The sequence below is a fragment of the Globicephala melas genome, chromosome 10 (assembly GCF_963455315.2).
Source record: "Globicephala melas chromosome 10, mGloMel1.2, whole genome shotgun sequence".
Taxonomy (NCBI): Eukaryota; Metazoa; Chordata; class Mammalia; order Artiodactyla; family Delphinidae; genus Globicephala; species Globicephala melas.
This window is the reverse complement of record NC_083323.1, coordinates 99,315,963-99,330,633: the sequence shown is the minus strand read 5'-3', so window position 1 is coordinate 99,330,633 and position 14,671 is coordinate 99,315,963. Positions and strand designations below refer to the sequence as shown.

Below are 14,671 nucleotides of genomic sequence, written 5' to 3'. Positions count from 1 at the left end.
GGAGCACCTGGTTTGGGGGTGGTGCTGCCTGGGTTCCCCCCGCCGACCCCGGTCCACAAATTCACCCACCAATGCCGTGGTTTCTGCCCAAACAGGTCCAACGGGCGCTCCTCCAAGCGGAGCCTTGGAGGGCACGGCCGGCACCATTACCTCCAACGAGTGGAGCTCTCCCAACTCCCCCGAGGGGAGCAACGTCTCTGGGGGCAGCCAGGCCTTGGACAAGCCCATCGACAATGACGCGGAGGGCGTGTGGAGCCCCGACATCGAGCAGAGCTTCCAGGAGGCCCTGGCCATCTACCCGCCCTGCGGTCGGCGCAAGATCATCCTCTCAGACGAAGGCAAGATGTATGGTAAGGAGGCTGTCGGGCCTGGCCAGCAGCGCCCCCCAGCTCACGATCCAGGCCTGGCAACAGGCCCAGCACAGCAACCACGCTCCTGCCAAGTGACGGAGCGGGGTGACTTCTTGGCGCTCCTCCCAGGTGGACGCTGCTTTACTCTGTCCTGGGCTCCCAAGGGATGGGAGGGCCTCGGAGGAGACGCCTTTGGGTGGATGTGGAGGATGGTGAGAATGTGGTACTGGAAGACTGGTAGAACATCCCCCCGGGGCAGGCTGGGTAAGTCCCTCCAGCCATCCCCCAGGCAAATGCCTCATCTCCCAGCTTCCCACCTTGGCTGTGTAGGCGGTTAGGAAGGCTGTCCTGGCTCCCTCCCTCCCTCCCTTCCCCATGCAGGAGCCTACTGTGTGTCAGGCAGGGTGGGGCAGATCTAGACCCTGCTCACAGCTCGGTGAGGGTGAGCACACTGTACACAAGGCAGACAGGCGTGTCCCCGGAGAGGCTGAGGACCCTTCCCCCAGGGACGGTCCTCTCCAGCCGAGAGCCATCAGGTAAGGCGAAGTCTTCCTGAGCCGCTGAGGATGGGAACATACAGAGACACAATGTCCAGCAGCCCCGTGGGAAGGACTGAGCGGTCTGCCCGGGGCTGTGTTGACTTTTGGATGGAAGAGAGGGTATCTGGGGGAACAAAACGAACACTGAACGGCTGTTGAGAGGCTCAGGTCAGCCCCCATTGACACTGGAAAGCCCGCCAGGACCCTCAGCTTGAAACGTGGGTCTTGGGCAGCTGAGGGGGTCTCTGACTGGCTGAAGTCCCTGACAGCAGAGGGTCTCGCCCTGCCCCCCCATGAGATGGCTCCAGGCCAGGCGACCACCCGTTCACGGGTGCCCCTCCCCCAGCACAGATGCTTTGTCAGCTGTGTGGGGGGCCCATGGGGGTTGACCCAGCTCACCTCCGAGGGCTGCTGTAAGAATTGCCACAAATTTAAGGGGTGCCTTGGACAATAGAAATGTATCCTCGTGGGTCAGGAGGCCAGAAGTCTGAACTCAAGGGGTCCCTGGGGTTGGTTCCTCGTGGAGGATCCGTTCCGTGCCTGCGTCCTGGCTTCTGGTGGCGGGTGGCAGCCCTTGGTGTCCATGGCTCGTAGCTGCATCACTCCCATCTCCGACCCTGCTGTCACATGGCCATCCTCTCTGTGTTTCTCTGTGTCCTCCTCTTGCACGACACCTGTACGAGGTTACCACTCATTGGATTTAGGGCCCACCTTAATCCAGTATGACCTCATCTTAACTCATTACGTCTGTGAAGACCCTGTTTCCAGATAAGGCCACGTTGTGAGGTTCTGGGTGGACGTGAATGTTGGGGGGACAGCAGCACAATTCAATGGACCAAACTCAAATCTGCTTAGTTACTGGTCTGGGGAGTCGGTGGAGCTGCACAGCCCCGCCCACTTCATCCTTTACCTACCCCTTCCCTGCAGGGCCAAGGGATTCCTTCTCTCCTGCTTGTTGGGGAAGCAGGGTCCTCTCGAGCTAGACCCTGGGTCTGCCCCTTGGTCAGCAGTTAAAGCTCTCATCCTTCCTTACCAGCCCCTCTGCTGTGGCTCTGCTGGGGCCCCACTTCTGTGGGCCTCCATGCCCCGGGTCGGGCCCCCCAGGCCTCCCTGCTTAACTACTTCCTGCTCTAATGTTTGCTTCTTACTTTTGGTCCCTACGGAAGCTTCGTGGAGGAGAGAGCCGCCGTGTACGGAGCGCCTGTGTGTCCGGGGTGGGGCTGCTGATGGAGCTGGGCAGGCGGGGCTGGTATCCTGGGCTCTTCCTGCCGCCTTGGTGGGGAGTGGGGTGCGTGCTGGTCAGGAGCTGAGGTGTGAGGGGGAGGGGTGGGTAGGGCGGGTCCCGGGTGTGGCTGGAGAGCTGTCCTGTCCCTGGGTGGGGCGGTGATCAGTGGCCGGGCGCCTCTCAGGGTTCCTCTTCCTGCTTTAAGGGGACAGATGGTCTGGCAAACACAGGTGGGCAAGAGGCGCTCAGCATAGGGAGAAAGCCGAGGGTGCTGCCGTGTGGGGAAGGCCCAGGAGGCGCTGACCGTGGAGAGCCAGCAGACAGTGTTTGAGCGATGCCGTGGGCCAGCTGTTTCTTTGTGTGTGGTGGTAACCATTTTTCAGTGTACAGTTCAGTGGCATTAAGTACATTCACATTGTTGTGAGACCATCATCACCGTCCGTTTCTAGAATTTTCTCATCCTCCCGAACTGAAACTCCGTCCCCATTAAACCCTCACTCCCCCCTCCCCCAGCCCCTGGTGCCCACCATCCACTTTCTGTCTCTATGGCTGTGATTCCTCTACGGACCTCACGTAAGTGGAGTCACTCAGTGTTTGTCCTTCTGTGTCCAGCTTGTTTCACTGAGCATCACGTCCTCAAGGTTCCTCCGTGTCATAGCAGGTGTCAGAAGTCCTTCCTTTTTTTTTTTGGTTTTTTTTTTTTGCGGTACGCAGGCCTCTCACTGTTGTGGCCTCTCCCGTTGCGGAGCACAGGCTCCAGACGCGCGGGCTCAGCGGCCACGGCTCACGGGCCCAGCCGCTCGCGGCATGTGGGATCCTCCAGGACCGGGGCACGAACCCGTGTCCCCTGCATCGGCAGGCGGACTCTCAACCACTGCGCCACCAGGGAAGCCCAGAAGCCCTTCCTTTTGAAGACTGAGTCACATTCCGTCGTATGATGGACCCCATGGTGTTCATCGGTTCACCCAGTTGATGGACATCTGGGTGGCTTTGCTTGTTTCAGTCGTTAAGGGTGGATACTTCTATCCGTATTCACATAGGAGGGTATAGGGTTAAGAGACTTGATCTTGGGGCCCCTGGCGATTGTGACTGAAGCAGGCTTTGGGACAGGCAAGGCTGTGCACTTCCAGCAGGCCTTGGGGTGGAACTGTGTGTGGCAGGAGGGGAGCCGTTGAGTGAGGGAAGCAAGATGAAAACAGGGTTTGGCCAACTGTCCTGGCCTTGCCGGCGTCCTTTGCGGCTCTCCTTCCCTGTGCTGAGAGACGGGGGAGGGGCTGAGGCCAGGAGCCTCTTAGTGACGGGGGAGGGGTGACAGCCTGTGCAGATGCAGAGAGAGAAGCTCAGAGAAGCCCAGAGCTTCTCCCAGAGTCGCTCAGGTAGTAAGTGGGAGTGGGGGCCGGGTGGGGCAGTGGTCAGCGCTCCCCATTACCCCGAGTGGCCCTGGTGAGCTCTGCGAAGCCAGCCTGCCTCCTGCTTGGCCCCAGCTCAGGTGGGTCAGGCTCCGGACAGGGGGACCAGGGGGCGCCCCGCGGAGTCTGGCGACCAACCCAGCCCCCATGGCACCTGTCCTCTGTGAGTACACGTCCCGCTGGGGTCCAGACGCTGGCTTAGCCCCGTCTCGTCTTACCGGCTCAGGGGCAGAGCCAAGGCAGGGCCTTGCCCGAGTGGATGGGGGCTCGGCAGAGCGGAGCAGCCCTGCTGGGGGGTATATATAGCTCTGAGCTCAGCCCGGGTGTGGGACGGGCGGGGGAGGGGCGGTCGAGGGACCAGCCGCCAAGCTGGCTCAGACTTGGTCTCCCTCAGGCTGCTCGCCACCCCTGCTTCTCTCGGGGACCCACCCTTGCCATCCTCTGTGCCCCGAGAGCCCTGGTCCTTACCCTCCCCTGCGCCCCACATCCAGAGGCCTCAGCTGGTTTCCAGGTGGGCAGCTGGCCTCAGGCAGGAAGAGCAAACTGCCCAGAGGAGGATTTGAGCCCCGGAGTCTCTGAGGACAAGGGGTCAGTCCTGCCCCCAGCTCGGCCCCCACACACCCAGATCAGGGTCACCCACCAGGGCCAAGCAGACATGCAGGTGACACGCAGGCTCAGGACAGATCCGCACTGAGCCTCCCCGCCTGTGGACCGGCTCCCGGGCCAAGGCTGCCCCTTCCCTGGCTCATGGCAGCCTTCGGTTTTGCCCCGTCACGGTGTGACCCTCGCCCTGGCACTGCCGGTCTCTCTGACCTCGTCGCCCAGCCTGGCTCTGCCCCCCTGGCAGGTGGCAGGAGGTGAGCGTGGCTCCCGTCTGGCCCGGGCGGCCTGGCTCCCCCTCCGGCTGCCGCGGCCCGGGGCTGGCTCTGTCTTGCTCTGGGCGTTCCTCGCCTCTGCCCGCCAGGGCCCTGGCTCTCCTGGAGGTTGCTCTGGATCTCCTAAGTCTCTGCCCTCTCCTTTCTCCCTTGTCTCCCTGGCGCCTCGTTTCCTGTTAGCCGCTGGGCGGTTCTCATCGAGGGCCCCACCACTCTGGACCAGGCCGGGCTGGGGCCGTGGTCTCTGCTCTCTGTGGTTGAAGGAGAGACAGGAGGAACATCTTTGGAAAGTAAACTGAGGGCCCTTAAGTTGTATGGAGCCAGTCAGCAGAGGGCTGGCTTATCTTGGAAGTTTTCTGGGAGGAAGTGGAGCTTGGCTAGGCAGAGGAAGGCGGGGGGGAGTGAGCCTTGGTCCAGAGGCGGGGCTTTGCCTGCTGGGTTTGGGGGTCCCCGTGGGGATCTGGGCAAATGTTGTGATAAGGGACCATCAGAGGTGAGTCACTAGCTAACGAGAGGCTGAGCAGGGGCTGGACCAGGTCGGGCTTTGGTCACTGAGGCGATGGGACAGGTCACGGAGCCTCATCCGAGCTTCTGCTGCCCCTTCCTCACCGTGGTCCTCGGCCCTCCGCCGCCCTGTGCTTCGTGTCCCTCTCTTCTGGCCTGGAGCCCTGGCGTCCTGCTTCTGGAGGCCTGACGATGGGCGCCTCTGTTCACATCCACTCTGTCCAGTGGCCAGTTGGGCAGGTTGTTTACCTCTTCTCAGCTTCAATGTCCCCATTTGAAAAATGGGGATAATAATGATACTACCTTTTGCGGGGTTTTGGTTTTATTTATTTATTACTTATATATATATATATTTTTAAATAAATTTATTTATTTATTTTTGACTGTGTTGGGTCTTTGCTGCTGTGCACGGGCTTCCTCTAGTTGCGGTGAGCGGGGGCTACTCTTCATTGAAGTGTGCGGGCTTCTCATTGCAGTGACTCCTCTTCTTGTGGAGCACGGGCTCTAGGCACATGGGCTTCAGTAGTTGTGGCGCGTGGGCTCGGTAGTTGTGGTTCGCAGGCTCTAAAGCGCAGGCTCAGTAGTTGTGACACACTGGCTTCGTTGCTCCGCAGCATATGGGATCTTCCTGGACCAGGGCTCGAACCCGTGTCCCCCTGCATTGGCAGGCAGATTCTAACCACTGCGCCAGCAGGGAAGCCCAACTTATATATTTTGTGGGAAAATATGAAGAACTTAAAATGCACCATATGACCCTTTGTAAGTGCACAGCTCAGCGGCATTAAGTACACTTACACTGTTGTGCAGCCGTCACCACCGTCATCTCCAGAACTTTTTCATTCTTCCCAACAGAAACTGTACCCATTAAACAATAACTCCCTATTCCCCCTTCCCCGCAGGCCCTGGTAGCCTCTGATCTACTTTCTGTAGATCATGAATTTGCCTGTTCTGGGTACATCACAGGAGTGGAATCATATAGTACTTGCCCTTCTGCGTCTAGATTATTTCTCTTGGGACAATGTCTTCAAGGCTCATCCATGTTGTAGCCTCTGTCAGAACTTCATTCTTCTTTTCAATCGCTGAACGATATTCCATTGTGTGGATGGACCACGTTTTGTTGATCCATTTATCTATTGATGTATATGTGGGTGTTTCCATCTTTTGGCTGTTGTGAATGACGCTGCTGTGAACCTGGGTATACGAATATCTCTTTGAGGCCCTGCTTTCAGTTGTTTGGGGTATATACCTAGAGGTGGAATTGCTGGATCATATGGTGATTCTGTTTAACTTTTTGAGGAACTACCAGACTACCTCCCACAAGTGGCTGCACCATTTTACATTCTGCGAGCAACGTACAAGTGTTCTAATTTCTTTACATCCTCACCAACGCTTGTTATTTATTTATTTTTTTCAGTAGACATTCTAGCGGGTGTGAGGTGGTATCTCATGGTTCGATTTGCATTTCCCTAAGGTTAGTGATGTCGAGCATCTTTTCATGTACTAATTGAAAGAAGACACCATCTTTAGTGTAGCTGCTGGGACAGCGGTACCAGTGAACAGCGTGGGGCTGCAGAGCTGGAGGGGACCTCTTCCTGCCCTTAAGGAGTTCAAATGACTTGAGCCCAGGGAGGCACAGACCCTGTGCACCAGGGCTGGAGGCGGGAGTGGCCTTGAAGATGGCGTAGGATTTCACCAGAAGCCTCAGAGCCCTCCAGGGACAATGGTGGTAACAGCTCGGGTGTCAGGCCTGAAAAGTGTCTTCTCCACAAATAGCCTTCTCCTCCAGCTGCAGGTGTTTATAGCTTCAGTTGATCCCTAGCCAGGGCGCCCCCAGGCCAGGCCGTGGGCATTGGCGGGGGGCTGGCCTCCTCCCCAGCCCTGCCTGCAGGGGTGAGATGTCAGCTGCTGTAAAGGCACCCTGTGAGGCCTCTGCTGAAGCGAAGATCTGTCTACCTGCGGGAGGCTCATGCCCTTTTCAACTTTGAAAACTAATAGCTTTAGTTTAATAGGACCTTATCAACAATATTAGCAAAAGAACTGTCTCTGATGACCCTTCTTAAAGGGCATAAACCCTGAATATGTTTACGGCCCTGGGGTAGGGCTGGTACAGGGAGGAAATGAGACACAGAAGAGGCCTGTCCCAGACAGGATTTAGCAGATGGGGTTTTCATGCTCCTGTGTGACTGAGGAAGAAAGAGCCTGGGGTGGCTGGCAGGACACGTGTGACCCTGGGTGTGGGGTTTGGAGAAGGGTGGTCGTCACTCTGTGTGGACCCTGCATTGGGAGTGCCCCGCCTTCAGCCCATGGTGGGTGGGGCTGTGGGTGTGAGCTGGGGGCTTTGGACACATGTCCTCTGACAGATGGGCCACAGTCTGGTGGGGTGTCCTTTCCAGTCCCACCCAGGCCCTCTCTGGGGTTGGCCAAGGCCACCTGCCACACTGCAATGCCCAGCTGGCCTCCACGTGGTCCAGGTTGGCCTCCTGCCCCGGTCCGGGATCTCACCCTCCAGAGGGTGGGAGGCCCGGGGTTACGCAGCTGGTGGCAGAGCTGGGACGAGGATGCAGCTCTTGCCTTCCCACCAGCTCACCTGGATTTTCTACTCGTTTCCTCCTGCTGTTGCTCTTTTTCTTTTTGGCCACGCCGTGTGGCTTGCGGGATCTCCATTCCCTGATCAGGGATTGAACCTGGGCCATGGCAGTGAAAGCCCGGAATCCTAACCACTGGGCCACCAGGGAGCTCCCCTGCCATTGCTCTTTGCTGCCTTCACTGTGGCTTTACGGCTCTGCACACTCCTTACATCTCTCTGCTTCTCCCCCAGCTCTGGGAGCCTCCTGGCGTCTCAGTCATCCAGGGCACTTTGGCTCCTATGGCTCTGAGTACCGCTGTCCAGGAGAGAGTGAAAACACATGGGCATTGGGACTTCCCTGGCGGTCCAGTGAGTAAGACTCCGCGCTCCCAATGCAGGGGGCCTGGGTTCGATCCCTGGCTGGCCGGGGAACTAGATCCCGCATGCATGCTACAACTAAGACCTGGTGCAGCCTAAATAAATAAATAGATAGATAGATAGACGCAGCCTAAATAAATAAATAGATAGATAGATAGACAGACAGACAGATAGATAAATTAAAAAAATATTAAAACGAAAACAGGTGGACCGGCTCTTGGTCCAAATAGTTAGCTCTCCCTGCAGGACCTGGGCCAGGGCCAGGGGCAGTGAGACATCACTAAGGACTTACTTCACGCAGAGACCCAGGGAATCGGCCAGGGGTGGGAGGGGTGTGGATGGTCCAGAGAGGCGGAGCAGAATGGTCTCTGGCAGAAGAAACTCCCAGCCCAGCCAGGGGAGACATCCGTGGGGAAAAAGCAGCCATTGTGAAGCCCTGGGTGTGGCCTTAGAAACGGATGTTCCTGTGGCCTTGGGACAGTAATAAACCATGTGACTTTGAATAAATCACTTTCCCTCTCTGGGCCTTAGTTTCTTCTCGCTTAGGCTAGCTAGAACCCCTGGCGCCCCCTGGTCCATCCCCTCAATCCTGTGTTAAAGAGAAGTTAGGAGATAGACTCTAGGACCACGCTGCGGATAGACTGAAGATGAGAGCAGCTGCACGAGCTGTTGTGAGGACGCACGTGTGCGCACACGTAAAGCCTACCGTGTTCACTCTGTGTTTGTACAGGTGCCTGTACGTGCTCCACAGACGGTCGTTATTGTTACTGTTATCACGAGAGTGAAAGAAACTACAGCAGTTCCCTGTGTCTGTATAAGGCCTGGATTAGAGGCCAGCTGGTTTGCAGGCAGTTGAATGGCCGGGTCGACCTCGGGAGGACCTCAGGGGGTAGGAAGGGAGCTGTTTGCCCCCCTTGGCTGCAGACACGCAGAGAAACCCAGGGCTCCACTCCCACCCAGGTGATCCTCCACTGCTGAGCAGCAGGCCGGGCCTGGCTGGAATACGGTCCGAGGGGCCTGCAAGGGAGAGGAGGAGGCCTCTCCCGAGAGGAGAGAAGCACAACTTCCAACGTACAAAGACAGCCGAGCCAGGCTGGGACCCTGGGTCTGGCTCCTGTGACCCCACTGCTGGCCTCGTGCCTAGGGCCCGGGCCGTGCCTAGGGCCTGTCTGTAGGCAGAGCTCCTGGACCCTGTGGCAGAGGCAGAGGTGGTGCCGGGGCTGGGCGGGGCTCCGTCCTCGTGACATGGGGGTCATCTGTGACATGTGGCGTGAGGGTCTCAGCCGGGGCTGGGCGGGGGCCTCCCAGCTGCTGTTTAATGGGTGCTACAGAGGACACGCCACTGCGTCCAGCCAGGAGGCCCGCCCGGACTGGGAGTGGACTTCCTGCGGACCGATCACCTTCTCCGCCAGGCCCTGTGCCACTTCCAAGTGGCTGGGCCAGGACTCAGACCCGGGTGTTAGCCCTAGGTCTGCCGGTGGCCCATCCGAGTGGGATTTTCTGGGCTCAGTTTCTCCACCTGCCTGCCCTTCTGTGGGGGAGGTCGGATTTCCTGTGACGTCAGTGAGGCTCACACTTCGGGGCCCCTCACCTGCGTGGGCCCCTTCCAGGCGCCTAAACTTTTTCTTTTATATTTTTTTAAACTCTTATTTATTTATTCAGCTGCACCACATGCCTTGTGGGATCTTAGTTCCCTGACCAGGGATCGAACCCAGGCCCTAGTAGTGAAAGTGCTGAGTCCTAACCACTGGACTGCCAGGGAATTCCCAAAACTGTTTGTTTATTTATTTTTAATTAATTAATTTATTTTTGGCTGTGTTGGGTCTTCGTTTCTGTGCGAGGGCTTTCTTTAGTTGTGGCGAGTGGGGGCAAGTCATCGTTGTGGTGCGCAGGCTTCTCATTGCGGTGGCTTCTCTTGTTGCGGAGCACAGGCTCTAGGCACGCAGGCTTCAGTAGTTGTGGCTCGCGGGCTTTAGAGTGCAGGCTCAGTAGTTGTGGCACACGGGCTTAGTTGCTCCGCAGCATGTGGGATCTTCATGGACCAGGCAAGAACCCGTGTCCCCTGCATTGGCAGGTGGATTCTTAACCACTGTGCTACCAGGGAAGCCCCTCAATTTCCTCTTTTATAGCTGTTACCATTTGCCTTACATATTGAGGTGCTCCTATGTTGGGTGCATAAATATTTAAAATTGTTATATCTTCTTCTTGGATTGATCCCTTAATCATTATGTAGTGTCCTTCCTTGTCTCTTATAACATTATTTTAAAGTCTGTTTTGTCTGATATGAGAATTGCTATTCCAGCTTTCTTTTGATTTCCATTTGCATGGAGTATCTTTTTCCATCCCCTCACTTTCAGTCTGTATGTGTCCCTAGGTCTGAAGTGGGTCTCTTGTAGACAGCATATATACGAGTCTTGTTTCTGTATCCATTTAGCAAGCCTGTGTCTTTTGGTTGGAGCATTTAATCCATTCACAGTTAATTATTGATATGTATGTTCCTATTGCCATTTTCTTAATTGTTTTGGGTTTGTTTTTGTAGGTCCTTTTCTCCTCTTGTGTTTCCCACTTAGAGAAGTTCCTTTAGCATTTATTGTAGAGCTGGTTTGGTGGTGCTGAATTCTCTTAGCTTTTGTTTTTGCTTGTCTTTAAAGCTTTTGATTTCTCTATTGAATCTGAATGAGATCCTTGCCGGGTAGAGTAATCTTGGTTGTAGGTGCTTCACTTTCATCACTTTAAATATGTCATGCCACTCCCTTCTGGCTTGTAGAGTTTCTGCTGAGAAATCAGCTGTTAACCTTATGGGAGTTCCCTTGTATGTTATTTGTCATTTTTCCCTTGTTGCTTTTAATAATTTTCCCTTGTTGCTTTTAATAATTTTTCTTTGTCTTTAATTTTTGTCAATTTGATAACTATGTGTCTCGGTGTGTTTCTCCTTGGGTTTCTCCTGCCTGGGACTCTCTGCACTTCCTGGACTTGGGTGGCTATTTCCTTTCCCATGTTAGGGAGGTTTTCAACTATAATCTCTTCAAATATTTTCTTGGGTCCTTTCTCTCTCTTTTCTCCTTCTGGGACCCCTATAATGCGACTGTTGGTGCATTTAATGTTGTCCCAGACATCCCTTAGGGTGTCTTCATTTCTTTTCATTCGTTTTTCTTTATTTTGTTCCACAGCAGTGAATTCCACCATTCTATCTTCCAGGTCACTTATCCGTTCTTCTGCCTCAGTTATTCTGCTATTGATTCCTTCTAGTGTATTTTTCATTTCAGTTATTGTATTGTTCATCTCTCTTTGTTTGTTCTTTTATTCTTCTAGGTCTTTGGTAAACATTTCTTGCACCTTCTTGATCTTTGCCTCCATTCTTTTTCCGAGCTCCTGGATCATCTTCACTATCGTTATTCTGAATTCTTTTTCTGGAAGGTTGCCTATCTCCACTTCATTTAGTTGTTTTTCTGGGGGTTTATCTTGTTCCTTCATCTGGTACATAGCACTCTGCCTTTTCATCTTGTCTGTCTTTCTGTGAATGTGGTTTTCCTTCCACAGGCTGCAGGATTGTAGTTCTTCTTGCTTCTGCTGTCTGCCCTCTGGTGGATGAGGCTATCTAAGAGGCTTGTGTAACCTTCCTGATGGGAGGGACTAGTGGTGGGTAGAGCTGGGTGTTGCTCTGGTGGGCAGAGCTCAGTAAAACTTTAATCCCCTTGTCTGCTGATGGGTGGGTCTGGGTTCCCTCCCAGTTGGTTGTTTGGCCTGAGGTGACCCAGCACTGGAGGCTACAGGCTCTTTGGTGGGGCTAATGGCGGATTCTGGGAGGGCTCATGCCAAGGAGTACTTCCCAGAACTTCTGCTGCCAGTGTCCTTGTCCTCAAGGTGAGACACAGCCACCCCCTGCCTCTGCAGGAGACCCTCCAACACTAGCAGGCACGTCTGGTTCAGTCTCCTATGGGGTCATTGCTCCTTCCCCCGGGTCCCGATGCGCACACTACTTTGTGTGTGCCCTCCAAGAGTGGAGTCTCTGCTTCCCCCTGTCCTGTCGAAGTCCTGCAGTCAAATCCTGCTAGCCTTCAAAGTCTGATTCTCTGGGATTTCCTCCACCTGTTGCCAGACCCCCAGGTTGGGAAGCCTGATGTGGGCTCACAACTTTCACTGTTCACTCCAGTGGGTGGACTTCTATGGTGTAAGTGTTTTCCAGTTTGTAAGTCACCCACCCACCAGTTACGGAATTTGATTTTATTGTGATTGCGCTCCTCCTACCATCTCACTGAGGCTTCTCCTTTGTCTTTGGATGTGGGGTATCTTTTTTGGTGAGTTCCAGTGTCTTCCTGTCGATGATGGTTCAGCAGTTAGTTGTGATGCCGGTGCTCTCGCAAGAGGGAGTGAGCGCACGTCCTTCTACTCCGCCATCTTGAACCAGGATTTCTGAGGGTGGCCTCTTGATTCAGCCTTGGCAGTGGGGAGAGGTCAGCTGGGGGCCCCATGTGGCCTTGGCCGTGCTCTCTGGTTACAGCCCAGGTGGCTGACAGCCCACTTGTCTTGCCTCTTCCCTGCATCAGCAGCTCCCTCACTCCCACTGCTGCGGCCCTCTGGGCTCAGCCATGCCCAGCAGGACAGGGCAGTTCCCGGAGGTGGAAAAAGGTAATAACTCCCGCTCAAACCCTCTGGCTCTGCCTCTCCCCACCAGCGCCCTCTTTATGGTCTAATCCTACCCGTGGTCAGTGCAGCTCAAGGCTCACCTGGCCGCCCAGCCTGAGCGGGCCCCTCCTTCTCTGAGCACGTGGCATGGTCCCGTCGGACACGGGCGCAGGGCCATCATGTGGGCACCGGGGGGTGAGCTCTGGAAAGCAGAGAACCCCTTGTCCTGATCTCATTTACGGTAAGGGAGGACATGGGGCCTGGTCGTCCTGGGGGATCTTGCAGCATCACCCCTAGGAGGCTGGGCCCACAGCAAGCACTCGTGTGACCCGTTGACGGTCTAGCTGGAGCCGTGGAGCTGTGCTTGGCTGGGTTCCCTGTGTCCGGGTTAGGGCCACGGGTTCCTCTCTGGAGACACTCTGTGTCTTGGCACCTGCGTCCCCCGTCCCCCTTGCTGCCCACAGACAGGGCAGACATCCTGTCAGGTCCTGCTCATTAATGGAGGTGGTGGGGACTGTGGGAGCTGCCCGGGGGAAGGGCCAAGGAGGAGGCTGCCAGGCTGCGGTGGGGGAGGCTCTGAGGGGGCTTTCCAAGCTGTGCGCCCACAGGCCAGAGGTCCACAGCCCTGTCACCCTGCTCTCAGGTTAGCAGTCCCCCAGCGAGGCCTCGGCTTCCTCTTGCTGCTGGGAGATCCCTGGGCTCTCAGGAGGGCGGGAGGGGCCCCGCAGAATCCTCACCCCAAGTGCCGCTCAGGTTGGGGAGGGCCGGTGAGGGGCCCTTGAGCTCGCCTGTCTTTGTCCTGGTCCTCCCGCTGAGTGGATGTTGGCGTCTCTGCAGGTCGGAATGAGCTGATCGCCCGCTACATCAAGCTGCGGACAGGGAAGACCCGCACCAGGAAGCAGGTGGGCCCTGGGGCAGGTACCCTGGCACTGGTCGGCTCCCAGGGTGGGCCCGGCCCTCCGCAGGACTGGGTGTGGGCTCTGGGGGCCAGCTTGGGAGGGGTCCTCTGCTGGGTGTGCCACAGATGGTCAGTTTCCTTGGGGTCCCTTCTGCCATCGCCTGGGAGGAGACCCCTCCCCATCCGACTGCACTTGTATTTAACTGGGAGAGGTGGGCCCGAGGTCCCATCAGTGACTGAGCCTTTCATTCATTCGTTCGTCCATTCAGTCTGTGATGGGATGGGGGGCTGTGGAGGGCCGAGGGTCAGGGGAGCCGGCCGTCAGGGAGACAGGAACCCCTCTTCCCGCCACAGGTGTCCAGCCACATCCAGGTTCTGGCTCGGCGCAAAGCCCGCGAGATCCAGGCCAAGCTGAAGGTAAGGCCAGGGCCGCAGCGGGAGGGCTCGGGTGGGCCAGCCTCCCGGGGCTGGGGCTCTTCTCCCAGGAGGAAAGGTCTTCCCTTGGGTGTGGGGGCTGACTGCTTATGTGTGGAGCCGTGAGCTTCTCAGTGCTGAGGAAAGTGGGGTTCAGCCTGTCACCTTTCTCCCACCTGCACAGAGGACGTTGACTGCGGGCCGTGTCTATGTGTCTGTGTGTGAATGGCCGGGCTCACAGCATCCTGGGAGATACAGGCCGGTCTCCTGCTGTGCTCCCTGCCCCCTGCAGCCCAGAGGAACCGGACACACCCTGAGTCCCATGGTTAGAGCAGCAGGACTGCCCTCCAGACCCCGTTTCTTGCGGACCATGTGGCCCCTTACTGCCGTCACCCAGATCCCGTGGGTGGCAGGCCTGCAGGGTGGGGTCCACGCTGGGGGAAGGGCTGGTGGGGCTCCCTGGATCAGCCCCACCTTGCAGGCCTGTCTGCCAACAGGCGACTGCTACACGGGGGGCCAGCCGCTGGTGGGAGTCCCCTCGCCACGGGACTCGGGCCTCCTGGACCCTGGACCCAGGGGCCCTTGGCTGGACCCTGGGAGGGAGCAGGCCACGCATCACGGTGGGTGTAACAGAAGAGTCTGGCTGCTTGGTAGGAGGAGCCAGCACTCGGGGCTGAGACCAGTAAATCACAGGCATTTTAATTTTATTTTTATTTTTATGTTTTGGCCGCACTATGCGGCTTGAGGGATCTCAGTTCCCCGACCAGGGATTGAACCCGGGCCCTCGGCAGTCAAAGCGCGGAGTCCTAACTGCTGGACCGCCAGGAAATTCCCCACAAACATTTTTTAAAGCAGTGGAAGCCCTTTCGTTTTTCTCCCAAATTAAA

The 14,671-nt window shown here is 56.5% G+C and overlaps 1 protein-coding gene across 1 annotated transcript in view; it reads left to right on the top strand.

The window, feature by feature from the left end:
- The first annotated feature begins 219 nt into the window (after positions 1 to 219).
- TEAD4 (TEA domain transcription factor 4) overlaps positions 220 to 14,671 on the top strand; it is a 40,050-nt gene continuing 25,598 nt past the window's right edge. The window contains exons 1-3 of the mRNA XM_060307001.2: positions 220 to 350; positions 13,310 to 13,374; positions 13,725 to 13,787. Of these exons, the coding sequence (XP_060162984.2) occupies positions 344 to 350; positions 13,310 to 13,374; positions 13,725 to 13,787 (135 nt within the window). The 5' untranslated portion in view covers positions 220 to 343. The remainder of the gene's footprint in view (positions 351 to 13,309; positions 13,375 to 13,724; positions 13,788 to 14,671) is intronic.